The sequence below is a fragment of the Engystomops pustulosus genome, chromosome 1, assembly GCF_040894005.1.
Source record: "Engystomops pustulosus chromosome 1, aEngPut4.maternal, whole genome shotgun sequence".
In the NCBI taxonomy this organism is placed as follows: Eukaryota; Metazoa; Chordata; class Amphibia; order Anura; family Leptodactylidae; genus Engystomops; species Engystomops pustulosus.
The window spans coordinates 121,017,542-121,030,401 of NC_092411.1; the positions used below are offsets into that span (position 1 = coordinate 121,017,542).

At 39.8% G+C, this 12,860-nt stretch overlaps 1 protein-coding gene across 1 annotated transcript in view; it reads left to right on the forward strand.

Moving 5' to 3' along the window:
* The first annotated feature begins 2,964 nt into the window (after positions 1-2,964).
* Positions 2,965-12,860, forward strand: part of SLC1A1 (solute carrier family 1 member 1) — a 51,788-nt gene continuing 41,892 nt past the window's right edge. Inside the window, exon 1 of the mRNA XM_072151823.1 lies at positions 2,965-3,190. Coding sequence (XP_072007924.1) covers positions 3,106-3,190 — 85 coding nt within the window. The 5' untranslated portion in view covers positions 2,965-3,105. The remainder of the gene's footprint in view (positions 3,191-12,860) is intronic.

Genomic DNA, 12,860 nt, shown 5'->3' on the forward strand with positions numbered 1-12,860 from the left:
TGACAAATTTAGTAAAACGTAAGAAAAAATATTCTTGTTTGGTATCCCTGTAATCCTGGCTGCTGCAGGTCCCTCCTTCCCTTCTGCGCCTCACTGTGCGCCCATAAAACAAGTAACGGCCACATGTGAGGGGTTTCTGTACTCGGGAGAAACGACAGGACAAATTGTATGGTGAGTTTTGTATTTTTATCTTTTGGAAATGTGTACATTTTAGGGCTAAAAGAACGTATAACCGACAAAATTTGACCATTCTAAATTTCACCTTCATTTTGATTCAATTACTATGAAGATCTCAAGGGGTTAACAATCTTCCTAAAAGCTATCAAGCTGATAGTTTGATGGGTGCAGATTTGAAAATGGGTTGGTTATATAGGGGATTTTGATGTTAAATATGGAAAATTTCATTCAAAACAGTATTTATCCGCAAAAGATTAAATTCTGAAAATACGGAAAATCGCTATTTGATTTGTAAGCTGCGCAACATCAAAATAAATTATCCAGACATTTCAAAAATTATGAAAATGTAAAGTAGATATATGGGAAATGATATTCAGCAACTTATTTAGGTGCTAAACCCTATATACCTGAAAATGTAATGATTTTGAATTTCAAAAAAGTGAAATTTTTCAAAAAATTCATCATTTTTTCTTTTTTTGGAAAAAAAATGCAAAACTTATCAGCCAACATTTACCACTAAAATGAAGTACAACATGTGGGGAAAAAACAATCTCACTATTACTTTGATAAGTAACAGTGTTCAAAAGTTATAACCATATAAAGCGATGCAAGTCAGAATCCAAAAAATGGGGCTGAGCCTTAAGCTGTAAAATGGCTGCTTCCTTAAGGGGTTAACTCAAATTCTGTCCATTTCCTTCTGATCCTCTTTGAGATGGTTCTACTCCTTCATTGGAGTCCAGCTGTGTTTAAATAAAGGGGTTTTCACAGGAAACAAGTTAGGTCCTATCCACAGAAGACCCCCACAGTTCTTGAGAATGTGGGGTCTGATTTGGCTCCGTCGGACCTCTGGTCGCTCCAGGAGATGAGCAGAGCAGGCGGCCACGCATGTCCATTCTGCTCCATTAATCATTCTGCTCCATTCATTTCTATGACCATTCTGCTCCATGGCAGATATGTCTGTTCTACTCCATTTATCTCTAAGGAGCTGTATGAAATTCCCAAGCGCCTGCTTAGGCAATATCCGTCAGCTCCATAGTGATGAATGCAGAAGTACAGCTTTCTGTTCGGCGCTCCGCTCTGCACGATGGGTCTGTCCGAAGTACCTCGGACCCCATCAGACCCCCGCTTTCATGACCGGTGGGCGTCTCATCACTGAGACCCCCACCAATCAGCAAGTTATGCCCTATCCTGTGGATAATTTGTTTATTGGGAAAACCCCTTGGACCTATTTGGCAAGCTCTGTGTAGCACTGCGTAATGTGTGTGCGCTATATAAATAAAGGAATTATTATTACAGGCAGTCTCTGGCCTACATACAAGACAGGTTCTGTAGATTTGTTCTTAAGTTGAATTTGTATGTAAGTTTGAACTGTATATTTTATAATTGTAACCCCAGCTGAATTTTTTTGTCTCTGTGACAATTGGATTTTAAAAATTTTGGATTGTCATAAGAACCAGGATTAACAATAAAACTTAATTGCAGATACCTTTGATAAATTTAATAGCTGTTTTTTGTAAAATATAGTAAATTACCAACATCAAGAGCTGTGTTTGTAACAAGGGTTCATCTGTAAGTTGGGTGTCTTTAAATAGGGGACCGCCTGTATTGTTATTATTATTAAACTTATTGGACTTGATAAGGAAAGGCACACACCTGTCTATATAAGACCTCACAGCTTACAGTAAAAATCAGAGCACATGAGAATCAGGAGATCTAAGAAACTGCCCAAAGAGCTCAGAGACAGAATTGTAGCAAGGCACAGATTTGGCCAAGGTTGCAAAAGGCTTTCTACAGCACTCAAGGTTCCTAAGAGCACAGTGACCTCCATAATCTTTAAATGGAAGAAGTTTGGGACAACCACAACTCTTCCTCAACTTGGCAGTGCAGCCCAACTAAGCAATTGTGGTACAAGAGACTTGGTGAGAGACGTAAAGAAGAACCCCAAAATCACTGTGGCTGAGCTTCCAAGGTGCAGTAGGGAGATGGGAGAAACTTCCACAAAGTCAACTACAGTATTACTGCAGCCCTCCACCAGTCAGGGCCACCAGTCAGAGTGTGCCGACGGAAGCCATATGAAAGCTGCATACAGTTTGCAAATAAACACATGAAGGACTCCTAGTCTATGAGAAATAAAATTTTCTTGTCTGATGAGACAAAGATTTAATTATTTGGTGTTAATTCTATCTTTAACATGGGGCGCACAACACATTCTGCATGTTAAATCTGTAGTGCAGGACTGGAACGCCGCCTTCAGTGCAGAAATTTGTGTCGCATGAAGAATAATAGTGCAGCAGCACCACAAAAGGGTCGTGTGTGACACAAATGTGGCGCAGACCCTTCTTAAATACTTGTGCAAGCAGGTTGCACCTAAAGGAACGGTGCAAAGTCTGACAGGAAACTGGTGCATAGCCCTTAGTAAATGTGCCCCCATGTGTATCACTGCAGACTTTCCAAGCTCCTCACTCATTACTAGATTCTAGCTACAGCAATGGATACACTCACTCACCACATTTTGTACTATGCTGTACTGTACCTATAAACTACAGGTAAAAGATATGTTTTATTACAGTATTGTGACCTACTTTCTCTGTAACCCTCTGAGAATGAGAACAAGGATGAAAGTGTCACTAATGTGAGGAGGAAATGATAATTGGTCGCTATTAGGTAAACAGATGAGTAACAATGGCCACTTATCTGAGGGCTAGGGAGGTGCACTAAGCCGGGAGGAAGGAGGCTCTGGCAGGTTCATGTAACACATGTGAGGCAGTGCCCACAGGTACTCGTCATTATCACTGCAGCCTCCTCACACGGGGACAGCCCTTCCCAGCAGCAGCAGCAACAGCAGACTCCTCCGTGCTCCAGTCACTCAGGCTGCCTCCTCACAGGGACCGCACTAAGCAGCTCTGCAGGGTCACATCTCTACCAGACATGGGGAAGAAGAAAGGCTGCGACTGCAAGAGGCTCTTAAAGAACAACTGGCTGCTCATCAGCACCGTGGTGGCCGTAGTGCTAGGTCAGTGTGCCGCATCCATCTGTGTAATGTGCATAGCAATAGGCTGTATTGCTAGGTCTATGGCGGAGGAGTGGGATTTAGCAATCATTAGTCATGGTCGCCCAGTACCCTGCACCTGCTATCTGATTCCTGCACTGGCAGAACGTGTTGGAGAATGTTAATAGGGCTGCAGAGGAGTAATCCCATGGAAACCACAGCACTGTCTAGGGTCACCTATTCAGGGCCTATGGAGACTGTGGTCTTCTCACTGACAGCAGCTACATCACTGGCTTGTCATGTCAGGTACTAGACACATATGAGCAGATATTTCACAGCTAAATGTGAGGGATGTGGTAGAAGCTTTACAAAACGGTTGATACTGTACATATAATGTACCAAATGCATTGACAGAATGTAAGAGATAGATAAAGACTAGTAGGTATGTAATTAGATCAATAAATGGGATGTAGGAGATGGAGAGTAGTAGATTGGTAATTTATTGATCAGTAGATATGTAAATAGATCAATAGATAATATGTAGGAGATGAATAGTAGTATATTGGTAATTTATTGATCAGTAGATATGTAAATAGTTCAATAGATGGGATGTAGGAGATGGATAGTAGTAGATTGGTAATTTATTGATCAGTCGATGGATAGATAAAATGTAGAAGCTAGACAGCAAGAGCTGAGGTATTTAAAATGAATTTTATATGATTACAATTACAATTATAATGTAAAGAACAAATGTGAATTCCCCAGTGTGCCCCCATCAGATAATTGTCTCATGACTATGGGCCTTTCTATTGCTAAGTTTTGAAGAATATAGTCTTCCAACTGCCTAGCATACATGGCTTCAGTGTTTACTTATAATACTGTTTTTAAAATACATGCAAATGTATATCTGATAATCATCACTGTAAGACTGCAACCTGACACTTTATAGGCAGACAGTAGAATACTCTGCCTCCTTGTTAAAATGGAAAACAACAGCTATAATTATTTTTTTTTCAACAGTGTAACTGTATTTGGGGGAGTTTCATATAATATTCCATATAACAAAAAAATAACCTCTGCTAAGACTTCATGACTGTATAATTCCAAGAATAACATGAATATGTTAGGTGTGTGCAACTGGTCCTGGCATTTAAATATCTATTACCCGCCAGGACAAAGGGATGCCAATAAAAGTCATTAGAAGCATAGAGCATACTGATATATACCTTTTACATCTAAATCTAATATTTACTAAATTACATAGCCTTTTGTGTTGTCTTTTTGTGTCAAATTATATGTTTGTGATGCTGATTTCCTTGCAGTTTATGAGGGGCTGATTCTCAAGCCAGCTGATATATCCAACAGGACAGTGAAAGTGATTAAAGGGAAACTCTCACATGACTGCAAGCAGAAAAAATATGAAGCCCCAAACCCACAGTTCAATGGCTTGTACAATGGGGAGCCTTAGTTTACCTCGAATTGTTACTCTACACTTCTACTTAAAAATACAATAAGTGGTACTTATTCTTGCAAAAATTTTAAGAGTTATATTTTGCCTGAGATGAGTCAAGTTTGGAAGACGCAGTGAGGTTTCAGATGCCCTTATCTTCGGTCCAATGGTACCTATAAACATGTTTTTTGGTGTCATTTGAAACTCTTTTTTCACATAAGGTTTTGGTTCTGGGATCTACAGAACAAGAAATACAAGCAGTTAAAGAAATAGGCAGGAACTGGATCTATATCTACAGCTTGTATTTCCGACTATGACTTTAAATATTTGTTTCTCAGGTTCTGTAGCTCATAAAACTGCAAGCCTGATTCAATCTGAAAGATGAGATTCTTATCAACACCAGATATTATTTGACACTTAAATCATGTTTAGATGTTACAGAACCAACAGAGACAATGTCCCTTTAAAGTACATCTTGCATCAGATAGCCGAATCGTAGGTGATTATTACTTACCTTCCCTTTCCATCCCTAAGTGTAGCAAGCTTCTTTTCATATAACTTTCATGGCTGCGATTCAGAGAAAAATAAGTTTATAATCTATGTAAATTAGCCTTTGGTGCTTCGCAGAGCTCCTCCAGGCCGCGGTGCAGTATAACTTTTCACACCCCGGGGCGGCTGGCATGGCCCCGAGAGCGTTCTGAGAGCCAGTGACATCACCCTTTCTCTTTTCAAATCTTGCGCTGGACCGCAAGCCGGGGGCACAAGGAATGTTATTCTCGCGAATGCCCAGTGCAATGCCCTGTGCTGCCGGCTTGATGCCCAGTGTGAGATTTGGAAAGAGAACTGGGGACGTCACCGGTTCTCAGAACGCTCTCTGGACCGTGCCTACTGTCCGCGGGGCATGAATAAATTGTACTAGAAGGGAGCCTGGAGGAGCTCTGCAAAGCACCACAGGCTAATTTGCATAGGTTATAAACTTATTTTTCTCAGAATTGCAGCCATGAAAAGTTATAGGAAAAGAAGCTTGCTACACTTATGGATGGAATGGGGTGGTAAGTAATAATCATCTACCATCAAGTTATCTGATGTTAGATGTACTTTAAAGGGACATTGACAGGCTAAATTGAATATGCTGTAAACTTATTTTTCTCAGAAACATGGCCAGGAAAAGTTATAGGAAAAGAAGCTTACTACATGCGGGGATGGGACGGGGAAATGAGTAACTATCATCTACCATCAGGTTAGATGTCACTTGAGCATGGAAACTGTGATGGGTAGTCTCATTCACAGTACCCCTGCTCCATACTTTAAGGAATAAATATGGCTATGTGAATTGTACCTCATGTATAACAAATTGGCTGTGTTTGAATTTGCCCCATCAAAAAGTGTGTGTCATCTGTGTGTGTATCTGATAATGTACTTAGAAGAGGTAATGGCCAGAGGGCAAGACCAAAACGAAAGGGAAGGCAGCTGAAATCTATGCCAGATTCTGGTGTAGAATTCAGCAATCATTTATCTCAGGCCTAAGTGGTGATAAATATGGTGAAGAATGGGGGTCCACTCAATCTAGATCCCTTTCCCCCAAAGTGGCAGAATAAGAAGTTGCAAACATCTCGTCCAAAAATAGCTCCCACCTTAGGAAAGTTTGGGAACCACTGTTCTCGCTCAACAAAAATGACCATTTAGCTAGAATCATACTAACTAATTGTGCATACTTCAGAGCGTGGGTAAACAATTTTTTTATGGCAAGCCCGATATATGAGCAATATAAATGTACTGGAAGAAATATTATTTGTTTGTACTAACCTGTAACATTGTTTCAGAATATCCTTGGAGATAGCTTTGTATTGTATAATCCATTAGCTTCAGGGCTCAGGCTTCCTTTACACAATAAGCTTTTGATTAGGTTTTTGATACAAGCTGTAACTGAGTATGGATCATAAATAAAGAGTGTGTATTAAGGACAGCTTTTTTAAATACATTTCTGCCTGAAGTCCCAAACAGCTTCAAAGCTCGAAGTAAAACAACAGAGAAACCTTATGGGTATGTTTACACTGCAACATTGACACAGATTTTCAACTTGAAGATCATCAAATTAGTGTCAAATACTGCATCACAATCCACTGTTTTTAGGGGCTCTGGGTCTCAATTAACAGCTATGGAGCCTGGAGCCCCTCTGGATGATTTGCATAATTTTTCAAGCATTTTTTGTAATTATGAGATATATTTCCTTTAAATATTGATGCAGAGAGATCTGCTGAACTGAACTGAACTCAAAATCAAAGAAATTATGGCTTAAAACTGAAATGGAACCCTGTCTTTTCGGGCTGCTTTTCACAAATGCATGCACTAGCATGAGTAAATAGCTGATGTCTAATAGCAGCTTTAAGCCATAGCCACATTTTTACAACTGTGTTTTTCATGTGTCTATAATGCATATAAAATTATTTTTATATCCTAAAATCTGCTGCCCGTCTTATCCATCTGTTTCCTCATGTCTCCTCTGTCTCTCTCCACTGGTTACCCATTGCACACTGAATTCAATTTAAATTACTAACCATGACTACCAAAGCCATCCACTACAAGATAGGGTCTGTAGGTTTGTTCTTAAGTTGAATTTGTATGTAATTTGGAACCATATACTTTATCATTGTAACTCCAGACAAATTTTTTTGGTCTCTGTGACAATTGGATTTTAAAAATGTTGGGATGTCATCAGAACCAGGATTAACAACAAAACTTCATTACAGATGCCTTTAATAACTGTTACAGATGTTTATTGTAGTCTAGGGCCAAAGTACAGAAAATTACCAAATACCAGAGGTCCGTTTGTAACTAGGGGTCGTCTGTAAGTCGGGTGTTCTTAAGTAGGGGAACGCCTGTATATCTCTGAACTCATCAGACAGTACCACCCCACACATAATCACAGAAATTTCAGTTTTACTCTATTACTATCCGTAACCTGAAAACCCACCTTTTTAGATTTGCTTACAACTCACATTAACTGCACTGCTCTGTTACCTCACCTCATGTCTCCATTTGCCCCCCCCCCCATATAGATTGTGAGCTCTCACGACAGGGTCCTCCTTCCACTTGTCTCCTGATCACTGTAGTTTTGTATTTTGTACTTGCATTTGTTTTTTGAACCCCTTCTGATTATACGGCACCAGGGAATTAATGGTGCTCTAGAAATAAATAAAAATAATAATAGTGTATGCTATGTTTTAAACAATTATCTGTCCAGCTTCTCTTATGTTGGTTAGTGAACATTTACATCTCTGCATCTGCAGAATTAGGTTAAATTGGTTACAGACATTGGTCATCACACATAAACTGTACCAACTGCTCTGCTAATTTGACTATAGCTTTTAATGAGGAACAAACCAAGGTCAGTTGTATACATGGATCTTTGATCCACTTCTCCAGAGGTGCGAGTTTATGGGGCACAGATGGTGGCCCAGAACCTTAAAGGTGTATTCCCACAAAGGCAAGAGGGTGAGTTACCTTGTGTGGGCCTAATGGGAACTGATAGGCCACACTTAAGGATCCTTTCTGCGCTTGTGATGCTGAATAGTTTCCCCAGGCAAAAGACCCTGGGCCTCAGGGATGCTCTGATTGGAGAAGTTCTGGCTTCTCATGTGGAAGTCATAGGGTCAGACTTCTGGTCTCATTGGTTCCGGGTGAATCCTTGCTATGGTCCCAACCCGAGATATTTATATCTCTGGGCCAGAGGATGCTAGAACCTAGTTATCTGTTGCAAAAAAAAGTGGAAGGAGGCCTCTTAAACAGTTGGTGCCAGGCCGACTGCAAAACTCCTTTGCACCTAAACCTCCTGTGGGGTGACACTTCTAGCTTTAACTCAATTAGGCTATTTGAGATGAGGCTGGAGAAAGTGAGGGATTCTGCTAACAATGAGAGATGTATAAGGCCTTATTTATCACAATCTCCATAAGGTGTTCATTCATTGTTAAAAGAGAGCAGTACTATTAACAATATATTACAGTTAGTACAGAACTTCCATTGGCACCCGGTAGTTTCAGGTTATGCCTGTGTTCTTCCCTCTCTAAAATATTTTTCCTTTCTGCTTGGTAAATATTGTATAGTTTTAGGCATTGCACAACAGATATAGCAAAATGTGAGTTTTTATTACATAAGTACCTATTTATGCCTAATTGTGAGTAACTGAAAACTTTCAGTAGTGACAACAAGTTAGTCATCTAATATTCACCAATGCGATTTTGAAAAAATACTCCACCCTCATCCTTTATTAAGAAAGCATACCTGGAAAATATTTACATATTTCTTTCATATCTGCGTCACTCTTTTGTACTTCACACCCAAAGCTTCTAGAGTGTAATGTAAGGCTTTCCCAACACCCAAGAGAGCTTTCCGAAAAACAAGGAAGCATCTTATCATTATAATGATACTGTAGTCACAGTACCATAATAAATAGTATAAAATGGTAGGAAAAGATCATCAAGTCCAACCTTGATGACTCCCTGGATCAACAGAAACTACTTACAATATGTTTTATTTCTATAAGATGTGATATTATTACGTTTTGGAAAGCCACCTTGGCCACTCTTAAACATGTCTCACTGCTCTTACAGTAAAGAACCTTTGTCTATGACAATGGTAGAGCTGCCTCTCCTCTATGCATCGAGAATTGGAAAACAAAAGGACAACAAAGAGGACGGCGCCTCACGTGATATCGTCGGGGTAGTTGTGTCATATAAGTATTGAAAGGTGCTCACCTGATGGGCACTTGTACAAGTGCAATAAGAAAACCAAAATGGGGGATGATATCCACCCCTTTTGCGGGTCTACGATAATGGTTACTCCAGCAGCTCCCACTTTCTCCAATGACCGGTATCCAGAGGAAACCGTAATTGTGTATATATGGAAGAAGCAAAAGGTTTTGTAGCTATGTGCGGGTGCGCTATTAACCAAATTTGAAGATGAAAGATAATAAGTAGATACAGGCTGAGAATGAGAATAATTATGTGTATTTTTATTACAGCAGTAAGAAAGTCCAATGATAACGCGTTTCGGGATAAAATCCCTTCGTCAGACCATAAAGGGAGTAGGGGACCGGCAAGGCATAAATGCTGCTGATTCCTATGCATCCTCTATGCATAGAGGATGGTCCTTTGTCCTGACCACAGGCCCAGGTATAATGATCTTTCAAAACATCTCTGTACTCGGATATTTATACATTGTTATGAGGTCGCCCCTCTGTTCTTGGCCAATTGTTTCCTTATTTTACACTGGTCTCCAAAACTGTACAATATTCCATGTATGGTCTGACTAGTAATGGCCAAACTATGTCCTTATTTTTAGCATCAATGTCTCTCTTGATACAACCCATAATTTTATTTGCTTTAGCAGCAGACACCTGGAACTTATCACTAAAATTAAGTTTACAATCCACCAATACCCCACGTTCTATTCTTTGTCTCCTTCCTTCCTCCTTTCTCCTACTTTACATTTATCTACATTAATCCTAAATAGCCATTTGTCAGCCCAGGTCTCCAGTTTTCACAAATCAATCTGTAATTATTATATTATCCTCCTTCGTATTAATTATTTTATAGAGCTTAGTATCATCTGTAAATATTGAAACTGTACTGTATAAATCCTCTATGAAGTTATTAATAAATATATTTAAAAAGCAGTGGTGACCCCAATACTGATGCTTGTGGCCCTCTGTTTTCTGTCAGTATACCATTTGTTAACCCAAATACACACATTTTCCTCTAGTCCTAGCAGTCTCAATTTTGTACCAACCTTTTATGAGGCATTGTACAAAATTCATGGAAAAGTCCAGATATACATCATCTAGAACTTAATTCCTCATAGAAGCCGTAAGTAGCTTGATAGCTATGTATTATGCTTTATCTTGCATAAGCATTTTTGAAGCTAAAATGGGCTCTCTGATGTAATGTAGAAGTAGCACTTTTTCTCTGAGCAAGCAGAGGTGCTTATAACATTCTAAAGATTTTAGGGGACTTGCCATGCTAAACACAACCCATTTAAGTATGACACATCTCCATTTATGATGTGATATACCCATTTTTATGATGTAGGCACTTAACAAGCTGGAAGGCCTGTTTTATCCATCGGACGGTTTGGTTGACAGCCCCGGCGCAACTCGCTGGAAGAATTAGGGGACGCCAGCAGCCTCCCTCTGAGAAGGAGAGGCCTTCAGTGTGCCAGCTACCTATATACTGGCGAAGATAGGAGAGGCTTTAGTGTGCTGGCTACCAATATACCAGGGGAAGGGGCTTATGTGTGTTAGCTATCTATATAGTCATGTGGAGGAAGGCAGTGTGCTGGCTGCCAATATATTGGAGCATGAGGGGGCTTCAGTGTGCTGACTTTCTATATACTGTTGGGGGGCTGGAGTGTTCTGGCTACCTATTTACTAAGGGGTGAGGGGACTCCAGTGTGCTGGCTACCTATATACTGGAGGGCAGGGGGTTTCAGTTTTCTGGCTACCTATATACTGCAGGGGAGGCTTCAGTGTGCTGGCTACCTATGTACTGAGGTGATGAGGGTAGCTTCAGTGTTATGCTACCTATATATTGGGGAGGATGGGGGGGGCTCAGTGTGCTGGCTACCTATATACTGGGGAGGCTGCAGTGTACTGGATACCTGACACACGTGATAGTGACATGAAAAATATAAGGGAAAAGGGGGCTATGATTTTTTTTAGAATAAAAAACCTACCTCATTGAGACCTTGTGGGGTAACAGTGTTCAAAAGGTAAATCCATTTTGTTTCTTTTTGTGCCAACACCCTTCTCCAATTGCCACCCCTGATGTAGGTTTTTTATTCTAGTTTGAGCATGCTTTTAGTATTTTTTATTTTTTTTTTTATGTTTTTGGACTCCATTGTCTTTCACATACTTTTTTCTTATTTTTCAGAATATTTTGGACCATCTTCTTTGTATACATTAGGATTGGATCTTTGCCTTCCCCAGGGTTCCCCTCAAGCGGCTCCACCATAGCCCCTTTTTCCCTTATATTTTTCATGTCACTACCACGTGTGTGTCACTGGGTTGCACTTCACTGTGTGTTCACATTATTTAATTAATTTTTATATTGGTATTTTTCCAGTGTTGTTATTTACTAGGTGTGAATAGTACTTATTACTTGTCTTTGTGTCACATTCCCGTAATTATGTGTTCCATTGATATCTGCATATTTGTCCATGCACTTTATACTACTTGTATTATATTCTTCATGCATATAATCTGTATTGTACTTCTTCCATGATATTGCACTTTATACTTTTTGTATCATACGTAATTTAGCACTTTATTTAATTTGCATTGTAATTTTGTAATTTTATGTCTTTTTATACATTCCGTCGGTGGCACATTTTGCTTATGCATAGTTTTGTATTTTTTACCCACACTTGGTACAATTTTCAAATAATCAGCCGATTGGAAACTGTAGGGACAATGTGGCAATTAGAAATTTAATTTTATTATATTTCCGGCCCGCTTGCTGGTATTTGGCACTTTATACTTATTCTGCATTTTCATTATTAATTGTGGGCTGTCGGTCCGGTCCATTTTTATTCTTCTGCACATGCTTCTATACTTACTCTGCGCTGTTCGCCACGGGCCGGCTTACTTCCTTTCCTCTGTGCGTGCGCTCACTCGTTGCAGCGAGACCATATTCTTGCGATACTTGGAGTTCCCGCACATGCGCACTGGGCAGCCGCGCCGCACTGGACGCCCGGCCGCTTGGACTGTGTGTGCCCCTACCTCCCGGTATAGGTACTTTTGCTATTCACGCATTTATACATTTCAGGTGTGTACAGCTAGTTCTGTTGGTCCGTTTCTCTGTTAAATATGTTGGAGTCTTTCCTTCCTACACTCCCCTTGATAAAGCGCTCATAGCGAAACACGTGTTGGGCATTTCTCCATATGTGGCTTGTCTTGGTATGGTATTTATTTTTCATTTCCTTTCAGTCATTTTTTCTATATGGTCTGGCTGTGTGCCTTTTCAGCCCTACAGTTTAATGAATATAGGCTTAGGGCAATGCTTTATGACTGTTTCTACCTACCAATGTGCTTAGAAATAGCTATTTATTGTACCACACATGGCTTTTAACCCATTGTAGTCCATCCATTGTTTGCCTTTACTGCTCATTGTATGTATATTACTAATAAAGATTGTACTTTATATACATTTATTAGTTGTGAGTGTTATATCACTGTTGCTCAAACTGTTG